This window comes from Amia ocellicauda, chromosome 13 (assembly GCF_036373705.1).
Source record: "Amia ocellicauda isolate fAmiCal2 chromosome 13, fAmiCal2.hap1, whole genome shotgun sequence".
Lineage (NCBI taxonomy): Eukaryota > Metazoa > Chordata > Actinopteri > Amiiformes > Amiidae > Amia > Amia ocellicauda.
In genome coordinates, this window is record NC_089862.1 from 37,024,758 (window position 1) to 37,042,788 (window position 18,031).

Here is an 18,031-nt window from a genome sequence, read left to right on the forward strand (position 1 = left end):
CTGGGCTTTTAACGGCCTCCAGTTCTGGACACGGGGCGATAAACAGCTCAAAAATACATCTTGAATGATATTGCTCCGTGATTCCCTTCCAAAGCCTGCAACCCGAGAGTCCGTCCGTGAAGCTCGGAGAGACAGAGCTAGGGCCACAGTACAGCTGGCATCTCAGGGCCAGAGTGTCTAGAGGCTGTGTTGGGTTTATGATCTCCCACTCTGTGCTTAAATGCATCACAATCCTGTACCCAGTTTATATAGTTTAGTTTATATACACAGGCGGTCAAATCCCTGGCGTTTTCTTCCATTGATGCATCCCTTCACACCCCTCTGTATCATTGCAAATGTAAAGATGTTTCAAAGCTAAACAAAACCCGTAAGAAAAGACCTGCACATCTTTATTTGTATTATATTTTATTTCTTTCAATTTTGACAACTTCAGTGCACTTAAAAATAAAACCCTTTCGTATGTGTGTTTGTATAACACTTTGGTCAGCGGGCAACTCAGCCCAAAACAAAGTCTCCCGGAGTTCACTTTATTACAACGGTGGGAGGACCTTCATTCACAAGACCCTCACTGCCGCCCCACCACGGGAAAGTGACGGCCGGTTAATGCAGATTCTGCAGACGGACGACGGTGGGTGGCTGGAACGAAACCCTAACAGCCATGTAGTTCACATGCAGTGAGGAAGGCAGTGAGGCAGAAGCTCAACACACTGCGAATTCTGAATAGTTCAGACATTAACAACCACACAACACGGGACAGGGCGATGGGGTTACATGCGCGACGGTGGGGGAACGTGGCTGTACGACGCGATTGGTTCGAAGGCATCTCTGCGGTCTCGCACAAGCAGAATATCTTCTATTCAAATCAGATTAAGGCATAATTAAAGGATTGTGCAACTGCTAAATCAACTATCAACATCAGCAGTACACACACATCTATATATAAACTAGTTTAAAACGATGCCATTGCCACCATCTACTGTACTTATGGTTCAAGTGTTTCAGAAATAAATAAAAGTACGAGTCATAGGCCCATAGTCTGGTGTCCCTGGTTTTGAAGTAAATCAAACTGAACACGTGAGAAAAAGAAATACACATCTTATGAGAAATAAAAAAACAACACAGATTCGATATCCAGGGCCGGAGGGGGCAATAAGGGGATAATTTTCGCTTGTCTCTGGGGGGGATAAAATAACCTTTTCATTGAACCAAAGATACGGTCTCTGATATGGTCATACATTAAACAGAAAAGAAAAAAATATTCTGGTTGGTCTGCAATATAAACTGACTTCCGGCTAACAGACAGACTAACAGCGGTGTAATAAATCAGTCAGTAGGTCTGAATCCGAGTATGTTAACTGGTGGACCCAGCGCGGTCAGGACCGGCTGGTACTCTGGACCAGATTCACAGGCTAGCGTCACCCCTGCAGTGAAGGGGACATTCAGACCCAGCACAGACACAACTGTGTTTTGGAAAGGCACAAATCCATCTGGCATTTGATTCTCTGTCAGTAATCCACTGATCTCTCCATCTCTGACCTGAGATACTGTCTGACACTCAGCCCACAAAGGAAGACTGCAAATGCAAAATGACTCGGCTTTGGTTGTGTGAGTGTCCCTCTCCACAGTCAACCACAGTCAAAGCCACATCTGCGTTACAGACCCCCAGCGACGCAAGACTGCAAACCACAACCTGCTGCCTGCTGTGAACTGTGAACGCCGACACAAGGGGAAGAAAGGAGGAAATTCTAAGGATCCCCAGAGGTGACACTGTGGAAAACAATACACAAGACAATACTGTTTTAATGATCACAACTTAGTGCACCATATCCACGCATGACTAAACCACACACGTGTGTTAGACTCTGTAATTAATAATTTGCGCTCCTGGTTTGCACTCCTGTATTTTTTCCAGCTGTGTCATCTCTGGGGGCCTCATGCATTTCCTATATCTATAACTTGTCTACTCCTTTTACAAAAAAAAAGTTTCAAATAACTATGTAAACAGTTTACCCCGTCTCTGAATACTGGTTTCACCATCGTTTTGTCTTTCCCCCATGCACGAGGTGCGATTAATGTATTCCTAAACATTTTCCTGCAAATTCACCAGCTCGGACGTTATTTAGAATAAAACATACTTGTTTGTTGTTGCCCAGCCTGTAGCTCAACTCACAAATATATTCCTTAGCGGTCTGGACACGTCATGTCTTCCCTCCCTCCCTCCCTCCCCCCAACCCGTCCCCTCCGTGTGTTTGTCTACCAGCCGGCGTCCTCCGTGAACACTTTCTTGCACATGTCCGAGTTTTCCTGGTGGAGGGGGAATTCAGAGCCAGGAACGACACTCTTCCTCCCTTTGCGAGAGACTAAGGTTTTTCCCGAGTGCAGGCTTTCAGATTTCACCAAGTACTCCCTGGAAAACAACGACGACAGAGATGAGCCGATGATACAATCCAGACCGGTCAGAGGAGAGTCCATCGATCAGGTACTGTAACCTGAACTGCTCCAATTAAAAACAAACCATACAGAGAGGGCGCAAACTCTGTATTAGTGTATACAGCCAGCACAACACACACACACACACACACGACCCATAAGAAAGGCGTGTCTCGGCAGCGGAGGCCCACCTGAAGGGGAAGGAGTCCTTGTCCATCTGCATGCACACCAGAAAGGGGTACTCGGAGAACTTCACTGTGGTGATGAAGTCCAGCTTGGACTCGGTCTCGAAGCTGACCTCCGTTCCTGCTGTGACGAAGTCCATGTCCACCGTCACGTTGCCCGTCAACACCAGAGCGGCCCTGTGCACGCACACACACACACAAACTGTAAACACGAGTAATGAACCATGCGTTTGGAGGTGTTTGGAACCACATCACCCAGCAGTGCTGGTGAAACAGGATCCCAGGATCATTCAGGAAACCTCTAGGGGATCTGGTGGTCCTCGAGCTCCTGGACCAGGGCTGAGAGCAGGACAGGGGGTCCTGGACTGGGGCTGGGAACCGTGGCTCAAATGGCATTGGGAGTCCCACAGCTGCAGGGTTATTAATCAGCGAATGCACAATGAGATGTGGGTCTGACATCTCACCCTATGCCCGAAGCCCATTGTCAAAATATCAAGGTGTTGTTTTCTTGGGTTCATGATGCACACTTAGGGAAATGGCCCAGCACAACACAACACACAGCCCAGCCCAGCAAGGGGAGAGGGGCTGCCTGGTTCTCTGGTCTATGGGTTGCACTGCCACTTGGCGTCCAGACCAGTAGCATCTGTTCTGGTGCTATAGATAGCAGGCCGGGCTATTATTGGGAGGTGCACAACACATTGTGGTAGCCGGACACCTGCCCGTGCCATTCTCACTCTGACAGCCCGGCCCATCTCCACAGACGCCTGTAACATCAACCCCCCGATCCCGAGCACACTCCATCTGTTTGTCTATCTGTCCATCAGTCTTTTCTATCGATGCATCTACCTGTCCATCTACACAGACCATCTGGGGGTCTGTGTGGAAGTCTGTCTCTGGGACTATCTGTGTTTGTCTATCAATGTCCAAAACCCACAAGTTACTGCGGCCCATCAGGGACCAGGTCTTTCCAGTGATTTTATAGGTGTGCGGGCCACTCCAGACAGGTATGAATGCATCAGCGCCAGGCGTCTGTGCCTCAGAAATCCTGCAGCGCTCGTACCTGTTGTTGACACTGGTCTTGGACTCCCGGTACCACAGGCTGAACTCCATACCGCCCGAGATGTCAATGGCCAGACCTCCCTGGAACTCCACACTGGCCTTCAGCCCAGACTGTAACTGGATCACCTGGGAGAGAGAGACATAGGGGACGGGGGACGGGGGACAGAGAGGGGTGGGGGGGTGGGGAAAGAAGGCAAGAGGGGGAGCGCGAGAGAGAGAGTGAGAGGGTTTCTTTTACTTTTAATTTAGCTGCTGTGTTAATTATATTCTACTTTACATTATGATATGCTTTGCCAATATTCGTGTCATGCCAATAAAACAGACTGCATATGGATGAGAGAGAAGCAGCCAGAGAGAGAGAAAGAGAGAGAGGGAGAGAGAGAGAGAGAGAGCGAGAGAGAGAGAGAGAGAGAGAGAGAGAGGAATTTAAAGCAGCACCGCACTCCAGACACAGAGTCATCAGGGCAGTGGCGAGACTTTGGAAAGATCAAATTCAAATTGAAAGGATCCTTTATCAATCTTGGCTGGGGGGCATTTCTAGGAACCAGGCGCCATGGTGCCGGCCAGCCAGCGCTCCCTTCACTGCCGGCCCGGAGTGCGGTGTAATATATTTCATCAGCCAGTCAGTGTACAAGTCCGTAAATCAGCCAGGGAACTCCCGGTCTGTCGGCCTGCGGTGAAATCCAGCCCGCCCTACCTGCGAGTGGTCGATAAGCAGGATGAGGCCCTTCACCACGTTGATGGGCTCCCCGGTGGCGGTGAACATCTTGGCCATGAGGTCGCTGTAGCCCTTGAAGAAGGTGACGGGCCGCAGCTGCACGTCGAACAGCAGCGCCGACATCCCCGAGAACGACTCCAGCTCCTCCTCGCCCGCGTCGGCCGTGGCGGCGATCAGAGACTCCAGGCCCTGCGCCTCGATCACCACCTGACACACAGACACAGACCTCAGTGACAGGCCTTCTCACACCCTCACCTCCCCCCTTCATTTAACACAATGGTATGAGCTAAAGGAAGCCCAGATGAACTCAAACCCTGGCCACGCTCCCCACACAACAGGAGTCCAGACCTGGCCCAGGGCAGCTGACTACCTGGCTGGCGTGGAGCTGGGTGTCTCCGCTGAAGGCATAGATGTTCATGTTGCTCCTCCTGAGGATGCCGGAGCCTGAGTACAGGATGTCCAGGCTGTAGGTGGAGGTGGTGTCTGACGCGCCTGCAGCACGCGGCCAACCAACACCAACGAAGGAAGGAAAGAGAAGAGACCAGGTCAGGACACCTGAGAGACAGCAACACACACAGAGCTCTCGAATCTCACCAACGGGTCACCTACGAGCCATGTAGCCGGAGAACGAGGAGGACGAGCCGATCTTGGAGAAGCGGTCGTAGTTGTGGGCGACCATGTTCCTCAACGCACTGCGCACCACCTTACTGAAACACACAACACACAACCACCTTAATGACACACACAGCACAACCACCCAACTGACAACCCAGCAGACCCAGTACTGGGAATCACAGCTCCATAGCAGGGACCCAGACTCACCTGGCCGACATGTCGAAGTGCAGGATGTCCTGGACCTTGGAGAGCATGTACTTGTTCATCTCGTGTGGCAGGGAGCCGATGGACAGCAGCAGGTTCTGGACCACCATGGCACTCGGGCTGCTGCTGAACAGCACGTCTGCCGCCGCTGCCCTCACCGACTTCTCGTACACCCGGCGGTTCTGGTGGTAGATCCGGTTCAGGGCCTTCTTCACCTGCAACACGAGGAAGACAACGGCCGTGATGAGTAAATGACAGTGAGCTCCGTTTTGGTCAGGGGAGGGCGGTGGGCGGCCTACCTCCTCGGTGATGAGCGCATGGTCATATCTCTGCAGGGTGGTGATGGCGATGGTGCTGACGGGCCCGGTCCCGGACTCGGAGAACTTGGTGAGCAGAGGGATGGCCTCAGGGAGCAGTGCGTTCTTCATGGCCAGTAGGTACATCTGGACCTTGGCCTCCTCCTTCGAGCCCTCCGGCCCCTCCAGGATGAGCTTCTTGACCTGCAGCACGGTCTGCACCACACAGACACAGCGACAATGGGCTTCTTACACACGGCACTCCAGGCACAGAGCACAGAAGATCACAGAGTATAGAAGAGCCCAGGGCACAGAAGAGCCCAGGGCAGAGACACTTTTTATTGCAGCCCAGCTCTGAAACATTTAACTGGACTGAATGTTTTCTAATTTGTGACCATGTCTGTCCAGCTTGCCCTTCACATAAGATTTCCCCCAGGGCCCGGGCTGCAGACCCCAGTGGTAAATGACTCACAGGACTCCCCCTCAGGGCTGGTCAGACTTACCGGGAGCTCACAGCCTCCTTTCTGGCAGAGCTTTCGCACCAGGGCTCCCATGATAATCACCACAGACTCCCTGATGTCGCTGCTGCCAATCTTTCCATTCCAGACTCCCTGGGCGGAAAAACAAGAATGCAAGAGGAAGTCAATGTGCCAGCGGTCACTGAGAGTGCGTGTGCTGTGCATACTGAACACTGCGGTGCAATACAGGGTGCAGAGAGGTCTGTGTGTGCAATAGCAATATACCATTTAACTCATAAATTAAGAAACACACACGGACACACACAAACACAACACACAACAGCATGCACCACCATGAACACAACAAGCACACAACAAACAACAGTAAACACACAGCACACACAACCGCGTGCACGGCCTCACCAGCAGGGCCTTGAGCATCCTCTCGTTGGGGTGCGAGGAGAACCCACAGGCGTACAGGAAGCGCTCCTGCAGCACCAGACCCTTAGGGTCCGAGAAGTCCAGGAACTGCAGGATGGCCTCCAGGGAGGCCGAGGTCTGGGCTGAGGTGACAGCGTCCACCACCTGTGGCCTGGGAGGGGTCGGGAGAGGTCAGGGGTCAGAGCATGGCAGCCTCACACTGGAGGAGATTTGATCAGAGACTGTGGCATCGCGAGCTGCACATCATTGGTGACGTTTAGAGACTGTCTGTGCCGATTACTTTATCTCACTGGACTCCATTAGGCAGCCGTCTGAGCCTAACCCTCAGCCTGTGTATGTGTGTGTGTGTGTGTGTGTGTGTGTGTGTGTGTGTGTGTGTGTGTGTGTGTGTCTTTACCCCTCTCTCTGTGTGTTTGTGTCTCTGTCTGTACCTCTCTGTGTGCATCTTTACCCATCTCTCTCTCTGTGTATCTGTGTGTCTATGTGTCTCTGTCTGTGTGTTTCTGTGTGGTTTGCTGCTGCAGCCAGTCCTCCCACCCACAGGGTGGTGCTGCCCTGTCCAGAGGCACCCTGCAGGGACCAGCGTGAGGAGGAGGGAGGGCACTCACAGTGCGGAGCGGCTGCTGTTCTGCAGGACCTTCAGGATCTCCTCCTTCTGTGAGCGGCGCACCGTCTGGATCAGCGCCAGGAAGGAGCGTGAGGCCACGGCGTGGGACAGACTCTCGGGCTCGAAGTGCTTCCGGACCTTCTGCCAGTGCTGCCACAGCTGAGGGGAGACAAGACGAGGGCAGTCAGGCGCAGCTCACACCACTGGAGCGACCCGTAAGCTGCCAGGCAACCCCGGGGGCACTGCGGCGGGGAGGCGGCACTCACCGAGGGGCAGCCCTTGCACTCAGACTTGACTCGGTCCGCCGCCAGGCCGAGGGGCTCCAGCTTGGGGTCCAGTTTCTTGACCACACTGCCGGGGTCCTTCCCCGCCACCTCCTGGGGCCCGGCCTCCATCTTCACCAGCTCCAGCTTCTGTCTGCAGAAAGAGACTGCACCTTAAGTCACCTGAGAACAGGAGCTGTTACTTTCTAGCTTCTCAAAGCGCTCGGTCACGTGTGTATAGAGACGGAGGGACGGTAAATGGCACACTTAAACGCATGTACAATCACACTATTGCCCACAAATTTTTCTGATATACTCTCTATGGTTGGCCTTGAAACATCTGGATCTCTGTGGATCGCACTGCTTTAGGGCCCGTTTCTCTGCTGGGAACTGCAGTGCCCGGGTCAAAGCGGTCTGGAGGCAGGCGACACGTGTGTATGTGTGTGTGCGCGTGTGTCTCCCGCAGCTGCCGTGCACTTGCCTGGACAGTACCGTGGCCGCGGTGGCGCGCCGCGTGTTCACCAGCAGGGTCACCGCCTCCTCCGACACCGCAGACTTGATGAAGCCGTCCTGCAGGATGAACTCGGTTGTCGACGATGACTTACTGCTGACCCCCAACACCTGGGCACAGAGGGAGGGCAGAAGAGAAGGACAGGAAGCTGAGAGACTTGACTAGGGCATGACTGAGATCCTGGTGACGTCACCTGCAGCACCGGACCAGTCCCATGCCGGGGTAAAAACACACCCCACCCCAGCAAAGACTGCACCACTTACTGACCACAGAGCACACAGTGGGTCACAGACACACATGCCCTTGCATACTAGCAGTCTGTGGCCCCGGGGCCCTTAACTCAGCAGTCTGAAAGCCACAACTTACTGCAGCTTGTAAACCGAGAGTTTAACCCTAATCCAGACCCTGCCTTCACCCCCACAGCCAGCCAGCATGACTTATTTCCCACACAGGGGCCGGGTAAACTAGAAGATATCAGGCCTGTTAGGCATTAAGGACACAGACAAGCACTCACACTCTCTCACACTCACACACACTCACACTCAGGGTCTCGGGCTGCCTATAGCTTCACAAGCGACTGCAGATCACCAGTGTTACTAGGATCAGCCCCACGGCTTCACTGTGCGGGACGCAGCGTGTGAAATCTCTCGCAGTCGGACGTGTCTCAGCCGCAGGGGGTCACACTGGTCATGTTTTCTGCAGCCGCCCACGCGCACTGACCTCACTGTGGGACGTGAAGCCGGTCTCTGCGGTCTTGCAGCTGTCCAGGTTCTTGATTCGGGTCACCCTGTTCTGGGCCGCCTGGTACTCCACCGCACACTTTCCGGACACGTCCACCTGTTTTCAGAGGAACGGCAGGCAGACCAGCACATGAACAAACTCACACAGACACAGTGGGCTAATCGCACAAAGAGAACCAGCCGTGTTCATCAGGGTGAGCTCAGGACAATGGCAACGCAATTTAGCTACGTATTTAATTAATGAGTATGTGGTGTGAAAAATGTGAAGTCACTGGGCAGAACCTCATCAATCACCTCACACCCTGGGCTGGGGGCCCCTGCAGAACTGCTCTTACACTAGGGACACTCGGACACCAGGTGACTGACCTCCTCCACCTTCCCAGAGGTGAGCTGCAGCTGGATCAGGCTGGCTAGACCCCTCTTCAGGTTCTTGATGATGGTGTGTTCATTCTGGTAGGAGTACAGGGTCTTCACCTGGTGCAAAGAGAAGACAAGCTGCATTTTTACAGGTTGGCGAATTCATGTGCTGGTTGCGATGAAACCATCAAACCCACGATCTCACTTTTCTGTACCGAGATTATTACACGCTGGAGGCACGGCTCGGACACGGCTCTGGCACCTCAACCTCTCTCAGTGTAAAACGCGTGGATGGGAGATGACAGAGCACTGGCATATTAAAATAAACACTTTGGGTTTCTCCCCTTTGACACCCTTTGGGTCTGACTTCCTCGGGTCAACACTAAGGACGCACTGGAATGAGGCTCCTCGCTTCACAATGATTAGAACCTCCATCTTTCCAAAAGCTCAGGTTTTATTACAGAGGAGCGGAAAGCTAATCAATGTGACCTAGTGATACTATAAAGCAAACTCAGTATCTTCCGTGCATTGCCACAGAAATGACACAACACACTCCCCAGCCTGTTGTCACTCGCCCTTCGCTCCGGCCTCCGCAATCTAGAGGGGGGGAGGATCTGATAACAGCTGAACCTCAAGGAAAGCCAGGCACACGATATTTCTCAATAGTGTAACCTTTGCCCCCCGAGCCAGCATGCTGGAATTCCCCCCACATCCTGCGCTTCTTCCATTCATAGACCCAGGCACTGCGTCCCGAGCCCGGCCGGTCAACCCGCTGCCACGTTAGAAGTCTGATCACTGGATCAGCGCAGTAACTGACACGTCTTTGCCTGCTGGGGTCAGGGTACAACATACTACAACAGCGGGGGGGTTGACAGACTCTTATTTTCAGCACTTCAGTCTCTCAAATGTACACGTGGATACACTGCACAGATGAATGAGGGAGGAATTCAATCTCATAACTGTAGTTCAGTAAGACCTTCAGAAAGAAATATTGTAACAGTAATGCAACTGCAAGGACTTCTGTGACAACAACTATTGATACTTCTACCACGGTTAATAAAATGTAGCAAAGTGAAAGTGTTACTCTGCACCAACAAAACATAAAAATACACAATCTAAATGATGTTTAATTAACAGGGGACAGGGGACAGCGCTGTGCGTTTGGGCCTCTTCCTGCCCTACCTTTCCAGCGCTCCAGTGCAGTATGAGGGGCCTCTGCAGGGCGGCCAGGTTGCCCTTGCCCAGCACGCTCTCCGCCGTGGAGCCCAGGAAGATGTTTCTGTTGTCCGGCCGCGGCGTCACATTCTCCATTCGCACATCCCTCACCTACAGGGAGAAAGACGCCAACATCAAGGGACCAAAGCCACAGTAACATCCTGCATTTGAGCACCTTTTCAATGTATATGGAGGCATTTACACAGCTGTGCCTCAGAGGAAGCTCCTGCTGCATGGGACACTAGCTTGACCAGCACAATAACTGGTTCCCCCCCCTAATAAAAGAATCCCTCTCTCCCATTGAAGTTCCCATGCAGTTCAGTCTCTGGGACGGGACTGTCTTGACTCAAAAGGCATAATAAAGGTGCAAAACACCCAAAAATGAAGAACATCAAGTGCATTTCTACATTAACAACTTTCTGCGGGTGGGGGTGGGGGAGGTTTACTGAATTCAGGATGCTTGATTTCTCACAGACAAACCAATTAAGAGAACTGTACTTCCACACTAAAACCCAGAGAGGTTCATCTGTGTGAGGAGTAATGGTGGGACATCAGATTCTTGAATCCAGTTCTTGAAAACACAGCCTACAGCCACCCCAGGTCTCTCTGCCCCGCAGTGCTGCCCATTGTATCGGCTCTGCTCTCCCCCCCACACAGCAGGGGCACTAAATCCAGGGGCCACACTTTACTAAGCCACACATACCGCTACTTTGACCAGCTGGTCGTCTTTGCTGCTTGGGCTTCTCCAGACTAAGCTGATGTCAACGGTGGAGGACATCCTGTAGCCCGCGCCGCCCTCCACCGACCCCCTGGCTTGGTCCAGCAGCACTTCGGTGGAGTAGCTGAACCGGTGCAGCTTCCCATTGTCCAGTCGTAGCCCAGCTTTCACAGATCTCTCACCTTTCCCGGCTCCTGTAGTAGAATTAAGCACATATTCAATTGAGCTCGAGTCCAGATCGTACAGAGCACCAACCCTCTGCCCAGGTCCTGGAGGCTCAATGTTTTGCTGATTTCTGTTGAAACCCATCTCTCCATCACTCAACAGAACCATTAATGGAGCTCATAAATTTGTTTAATCGTAACTTTTACATTATTTTGAAAAGTTTGAGCTGTCAAGTGAAATCAGGCACTGGCAGTCTAACGTTTCGTAAACTATTAAATTAAGATTTCCACTAAGTAACCGAGAGCTGGGTTGAAACAATAACCAGCTGAACCAGGACAGCATCAAGCCAGGCCACCAAACAAACACACAGAAAACAAGGAACACAGCAGAGCCCAGTCTAACTCTAAACATTGGTAGTGTCATTTATTTATGACTGAAATGCTTAGTTGAATGTCTCATCCTGCCACCATTTAAGCCAATTAAAGAGCAGTTTCTGTCATCTGGTTGTCCCCCTCTTTAGCAGTGGTAACACAGCATACCTTGGGCAGCTTAGTCCCCTGCTGAGATCATGTGATATTGAAAAACAGGGAGCATTTCACTCCGATCACTGAATAACATGGTTGAAAATGAATTGAGTGAACACATCTCATATCTAGTAAATACAGACACTGTGCAGTCTAGGCACCAGGAGCAGAAACCTATCGCTTGATGTACAGAAGCTTTAGTCCCCCCAAAAAAGGTTAACACCATAGTAATCATATCAGGGCTCTCACACCGTCCCTGGAGGGCCACAGTGTCTTCTCAACTACTTAATTAACTTGGTTATGTTATCAGTTACTCACATAGGCCGTTGACATTGGGTTTAAGATCCTAAACAGCCAATGGCTTCAAATACTATTTTAATTCAAGGTGCACTAGCGAGATGATCATTTGCAGCTGGGCAAAGAGCATTACATTCTTGCACTTAATGACTTGTTTGATCCAGGCAGCCGACTGGGAGCTGGGCTGGAGTAAAAGCCGAAAGTCTCTGTGGCCCTGTGGGAGCCGGGGCCACCACCAGGATCTTCGGGAATGTCTTGAGGTTTAGGCGAGTGCCAGGCAGCACAGCCACAGCTGAACAGAGGCAGGTAAAGCCTCGTTGTTACCCAGTTACCTGACTTAGCCAGGAACACACAAACGCACCGCCCTGCTCACGGAGTATGCCAAAATATTTGCACAGGGTAATTGTTAACTCGTCTCTTTCATATCAAAGCACTTTTCCACTGTGCTGCTCCTTTTCCCTGCTGACAGATGGGTATTTTTGTTTGGGTCCACACACTTGCCTTGTCCTGCACAACACTCAAGGTGTAGTGTGTGAGTGCCCACGCAACCTGAATCACATCCAACAGTGACGTGTCCCTACTGGGCTGAATCGGGTTTGTGTTGCTTCATGCAGAGTCAATCAGCCCTTTCATCTAAAACTTCAAATCAATAAGAAAAAAAGCCTCTTTAACTTTGAGCCCATAAATCAGTGCACCAATAACCAATATCACCTGGTATCTTTGAGCAGGAATGCATGTTTAGAGTTTTAACTTAAATACAGAGTCTCCTTATTGTGTCACAATTGTAGAAACAAGGTATCGGATAATGTGCTACATTGTTGTTATTATTATTCCTCCAAATCCCTCCTAATGCACTGGCTTCATTTCCCGGTCATCCCCTTGGTGTGAGGACCATTGTGGGTAAATGCAGAAGTTTTTCTTGAATGTTTCTTTACAATTGTCTGACTATCCTTGTGCTTCCTAATTGATTGTGTGTTATTTATTGGTTTGACGGACTATGATGTAAGTGTGTGAAGACTGCGGATTCCCAAGCATTTGGCCAACAATTACCCTGCGACATCATACTGGAGGTTTGTATTTTAAAGAGCTCGTTGGTGACCCAACAGGGCATTTCTAGAGGGTATTGCATGGTATAGTGAACGGTCAATTTCAACGCATCCATTAGGCTAATTCGGTGTCTAGTGCTGATGAGTGTCAATCGGGAACTCAATCAATCAGAATTGTTTGTTGTTGTTCAATAAACGAAACCAGAGTAATTGCAGCTCGTTACTCTGACTTCAGAGAGTTGGATCTAACAAACATGTATGACATTCAGGCACATTTACACACTAATGATAGTCTAATCAAAACATTGTCTTAAATAAAACATTGTAAGGATTGTATAAGGACAGCATTACATCCACCTGAGCAATAGGATCCGAAATGGACCAACACAACTGAGCCGAGTCCGAGTTACAGCGTTAAAGCCGCTCACCTATGGGGGTCGCGCCGAGGGCCGGTGAGATCAAGCAGAAGACAATCAGACTCAGTGTGAGCATGGTGGTGTCGGTGGTCTCGGTGGTCTCGGGTTCAGCTGTCTTTGTGACTGCAGGCAGTTTTCAGGCAGGAGCTCCCAGGGGCGCCGGGGCAGAGAGAGGCCGGACACGTTTATCTGGACGCAGATAAACTCCAGATCAGACTCCAAACTCCACGCACGGTCCTAAGGTCGGGCGATGCCCCCGGGTTAATGATTGATGGGCCGGGCTGAGAGGGGCGTCATGCCGCCATACAGGCGCTCAGTGCCCGCTGCCCTGCAGCTCTACCCCACTGCTGTGCCCAGTACCGGAGCAACCAATCATACATTCATACACACGCCTGCCCGTTCTTTATTAGGATGAGCTGCAGTACTTGGTCATGCTGTAAAGGTATATCGATCAGTCGGCCGGGGACTGTGTTGTGTGCAGCACAGGGCTCCGGCTCCGGCCAGCTGTCCCGAGTGCGGACGATAGGAGCCTCCCTTGCTGGGGCGTCAGGGGCGAACCCTGCCTGGTTTCTTTCACTCCTCCTTCCACTGGAAGAACAGCAGTGCAACATACAAAGCATCCTGTGAGCAGCGCCACACGCATGTGCCGGGTTGGGTTCACGCACTTTCACCCAGTTCTGCGGCGCCGCCACAGTGTGTCGGCATTCGTGACGTCACGTGTCCGGACGCGCCACAGTGTCGCGGAGCTTCAGGACCAGCTGCGCAGCCGCTGTCGTTGCGCAGTTATGCGCAGATCTGCAGTATCCCTCCGCTGCCATTGGCGGAGCAGCGCAGAGCTGCGGGTGGAATCGACTGGCAATTGACTTGTGTGGCTACATATAGCATACATGTATTTAGTGTTCTGCAATTCAGAACTGTGCCATCGACACTTTTTAAACTGTGCTGTCGTGTGTCCTAATGCTGTGATAATAATGGGTAAAGTAGTGTAGTTTACCCATAATAAACTACTGCAGCTTCCCGTTGTAAGGCAGAACCTTGGTTCCAGAGCAGCACTAGTGCAGGCGCTCGCTGTGGAGGCACCGAGGACTGTGGTGGGAAGATGCAGTGCTGTTGTAATTGCCCAGTAAAGCAACAGTGACCCCCGCACTGCATGCCCTGCCCTGACTCCGGGGTCCTCTGGTATGTGAAGGTCATTTGCACACGTTTGGGAGAGATGCTGAAGGAAACACTTCTGCTAATTTCAATTGTATTCTTAATTTCCCCGATATATACAGATACAGGTGCAACACATGACGCAATCAGTGTCTGCGGCTGCGCGTCGCTGCCGTTCCTCACACGCTGAGTAAGTGGCGCCGACTGATGACGTTGCACCGGCGACACATGTGCGAAAACGTTAGGAAGCGGACGGTATGTGTTGCTTTTTCGTTTATAAAACCACCGTAGAGTTTGCTGGTAGTTTTATTCTGTTCATCGCTTCATTCAGAAAGGAGATAAGCGAGCTGCTGTCAGACGGAGCCGCAGTGCTCCGGGCTGGAGGGATATATGATCGACTCTGATTGCATTGAGATCTGTGAGTGTGAAACACAATCCGGAATAAAACGCACTTGTTTAACATCGTTTCGAGATAGTACAATAAATACCAGTTATGTGGCTGTCCCGTACATCACACACTCTTTCTCTCTCACACACAATTTTTATATATATATTCGTTGTTTATTTAGCATTTTGTGATTCTAATCTCTGCCTGCAGGAGGCACCACCGTCACCACTTCATTAAAAGATCACAGACCCGCTATGGGCTCATCTGCACTCAGACCCAAACTGTTCTTGTACATATTAAACCCATATACACTTTACATTGTGTTTAATTAACCGTCTACTGCATGTAGCTGTCAAAAGGTTCATTCTAGTCACCCCTGTATAATACCAGGACAACACTCCTTACATCCTGTTTGTGTGAAAACTGCTTTCTTGTCTCCTGTGAAGAAGTGAAGAAGGCTGGGAATTCGGTTTGTAGCAAAGAGAAGGAAGACCTTTGGCGTGTCCTGTATGGCACATCTGTGTACCTGAGGTCACCAAGTACTACTTTTGGAGAACGGTGTAACAGAGGGGTGACATCCCGATGGGGAATCTTGTCTCAGTGAACAGCCTGCTCTGTTTAATATCATGCAGGTGATACGCACTCGGGGGGAGCAGAGCCATGTCTTCTGAGGATGCTGGGCAGGGGCCCGGGCAGGGACACCACAGCGCTGTCCAGGAGGGACAGACAGAGTCCCTGTCCAAGCGGCAGCAGAAGAAGCTGCTGAGACACAAGCAGTGGGAGGAACAGAGGGATCTGCGTAAGTGAGTATTGAACGCCTTCTCTGTAGATGTTGGAGTTGGGAAATATTGTGACGTTCAGGGTACTGGAGGCTTTGGGGAGCATGTGGCCCCGCCTCTGTCCCCATGTCTCCCAGGACCATTAGGCATGCTGGTAGTGCATGGTGGGGGCTTTGCAGATCAGTAGGAGATCTACATTGCCCTGTAGAAGGATAAAGTAATTTACGCCTTCAGTGTGCTATACTAGTGTAATAACAGCACCGCGCTCTCGTGTCCGTGGCACAGGCAGAGGCGGAAGGAGAGGAAGCAGAAACGCAGGCAGGAGCGGCAGGAGGGTGTGGAGGGGGAGGAGGCGGCCGGCAGGAAGCGTCTGCGCAGGGAGGCCGAGCCCAGCTCTCTGCGCCTGGTGGTGGACTGCAGCTTCGACAGCCTCATGGCACTGAGGGTGAGACGCTGAGCACCCACAGGGCAAACTGTGAGCCTGCCCTGAGCACGCACTGAACGAGCACGACGGACACACAGACGTCACACGCAGTGAACACAGACTTAAACGCACACTGGGTCAATGTGCTCTGAGGTTGCGGTGCAGAAGCAGACTCGGAGAAGCCCGTGCTGTTCCTATTTTAGTAGAGTCAGCACGTCTGTGTTTGCGGTCCCTACTTTTAGTAACCCCTCTTTCCGTTTTGCACAGGATGTGAAGAAGCTCCACAAGCAGATTCAGAGGTGCTACGCTGAGAACCGGAGAGCTGTGCACCCTGTCCAGGTGAGGGTGTGTGTCTGTGTCCACGTGTGTACTGTGTGTACTGTGTGTACCCACACAGACTCTCTCCTGGGTACAAACAGGCACACAAAGCTTAGTTTGGACAATGATCTGTAACAGAAATGGATTTTCCTTCTGCTCATCCTTCAGTTTTACTTGACCAGTCACGGGGGGCAGCTGAAGCAGAACATGGACGAGAACGACAAAGGATGGGTGAACTGGAAGGTAAGAGTGTCACCTGTCACGTCGCAATAGTGACCTGGGCTGTGAGGTGTCGAAGCCTGCAGAACTGTTTATTACTGTTTTAAAGAGCAAATCTCTCCCCCCTCTCTCTCTCTCTCTCTCTTCCCCCCCCCCCCCCCTCAGGACATCAGCATCCGGTCGGAGCACTTCACTGAGATCCTGAAGGAGGAGGAGCTGGTGTACCTGACCTCTGACTCGCCCAACGTGCTGCAGGAGCTGGACGAGACCAAGGCCTACATCATCGGGGGCCTCGTGGACCACAACCACCACAAGGTACTGCCCCCCCACCTCACCCATCCCACAGGATGCACTGCCACCCCTCTGCGTCACTGCACACACACAGACAGACAGACAGACAGACACACACATACACAGCACACATGGACAGACAGACACACACATGTACACGGACACACACACACACAGCCAGACAGACCGTATGAGACTGACCTCACCCTGATGTGACCCTCGCTCTGTCTGTGTCACAGGGACTCACCTACCAGCGGGCGCAGGACCAGGGGCTCCAGCACGCCCAGCTCCCGCTCAGCAGCTTCGTGAGGATGAACAGCCGCAAGGTGCTGGCGGTCAATCACGGTGAGTGCGGGGCTGGATCCCGACGCGCGCGGTGGCCAGCTGTGTTCCGCGGGCGGAGGGACTAACCAGGCGTGTTTCCCCCGGCAGTGTTCGAGATCATGCTGGCCTACCTGGAGAAGAAGGACTGGCGAGAGGCTTTCTTCACCATCCTGCCCCAGAGGAAAGGGGCCGTGCCAGTGGGGCAGGAGGGCTCCCCCCCGGAGCAGGAGAGGGAGCGGGACTCTGACAGCGAGACGGAAACGGCGGAGACGGGCACGCCCAGCACAGGCCAGCGGGGGACACCGGGCGGAGAAGCGGGCGGAGAGGCGGGCGAGGCAGCGGGACACGACCCCGCTGGGGGGTCCCACACCGAGGGCACCGCAGCATAGGCACCAGGCGATGGACGTCTGTTTAAATTGAGGATACTTTTTTAATTTGACAAGGAAGAGCTCAAATTGAGTTTTTTTGTTTTATTTATATTTTTTTCTCTGATGTTTAGAGACCAGGGCTCGATCGGGCTGTTGTGTCAGTCAGGAGGGCTAGAGAGTTAAAGAATGGAATCAAACCCCCACAGCTCCTGCAGCGTGCTATAAATCTGTGTCCTGCTCTCCGTCTGCTGGCTGACCAGGTGCATGCTGGGAGAAGGCCGCCAGCCACTCTTCTTGGGGACGCTGTATGGAGCGCTGTGGCTCCACTCCTCTCATTGTTTTTATCTTGGAGGTGCGTCTTCAGTTATTGCCTTTGCAGTCGAGCATCATTTCTGTTGGTTGTAAATTTGCAAAGTGTTCATATCAGTATTAAAAGTGGAATTGATGCCACCCTCGCTGTGTGAAGCCTTCAATTACAAACTCGGGTCCTCAATAATGTCCTC

The 18,031-nt window shown here is 51.9% G+C and overlaps 2 protein-coding genes across 4 annotated transcripts; one reads left to right on the forward strand and one right to left on the reverse strand.

Moving 5' to 3' along the window:
- Nucleotides 1-388: 388 nt before the first annotated feature.
- mttp (microsomal triglyceride transfer protein) lies at nt 389-13,915 on the reverse strand. Its single transcript, XM_066720801.1, has 18 exons — nt 13,278-13,915; nt 10,803-11,011; nt 10,067-10,210; nt 8,894-9,001; nt 8,508-8,624; nt 7,758-7,897; nt 7,280-7,430; nt 7,015-7,172; nt 6,389-6,557; nt 6,011-6,118; nt 5,511-5,723; nt 5,215-5,426; nt 5,002-5,099; nt 4,763-4,884; nt 4,372-4,599; nt 3,676-3,800; nt 2,622-2,792; nt 389-2,407 (listed from the first exon to the last, which is right to left on the reverse strand). The coding sequence occupies exons 1-18, from the start codon at nt 13,339-13,341 to the stop codon at nt 2,254-2,256; spliced, it is 2,691 nt and encodes an 896-aa protein (XP_066576898.1). The 5' UTR covers nt 13,342-13,915; the 3' UTR covers nt 389-2,253.
- Nucleotides 12,771-17,978, forward strand: trmt10a (tRNA methyltransferase 10A). Of its 3 annotated transcripts, none has more exons than XM_066720803.1 (9): nt 14,332-14,444; nt 14,540-14,672; nt 15,438-15,608; nt 15,870-16,029; nt 16,276-16,347; nt 16,495-16,569; nt 16,711-16,860; nt 17,076-17,181; nt 17,269-17,978. In XM_066720803.1, the coding sequence occupies exons 3-9, from the start codon at nt 15,466-15,468 to the stop codon at nt 17,547-17,549; spliced, it is 987 nt and encodes a 328-aa protein (XP_066576900.1). In that variant the 5' UTR covers nt 14,332-14,444; nt 14,540-14,672; nt 15,438-15,465; the 3' UTR covers nt 17,550-17,978. The 3 variants fall into 3 exon arrangements, with proteins under 3 accessions (XP_066576901.1, XP_066576900.1, XP_066576899.1); XM_066720802.1 differs by having other exon boundaries at nt 14,333-14,444; nt 14,540-14,835; XM_066720804.1 differs by lacking the exons at nt 14,332-14,444; nt 14,540-14,672 and adding an exon at nt 12,771-12,873.
- Nucleotides 17,979-18,031: the final 53 nt, after the last annotated feature.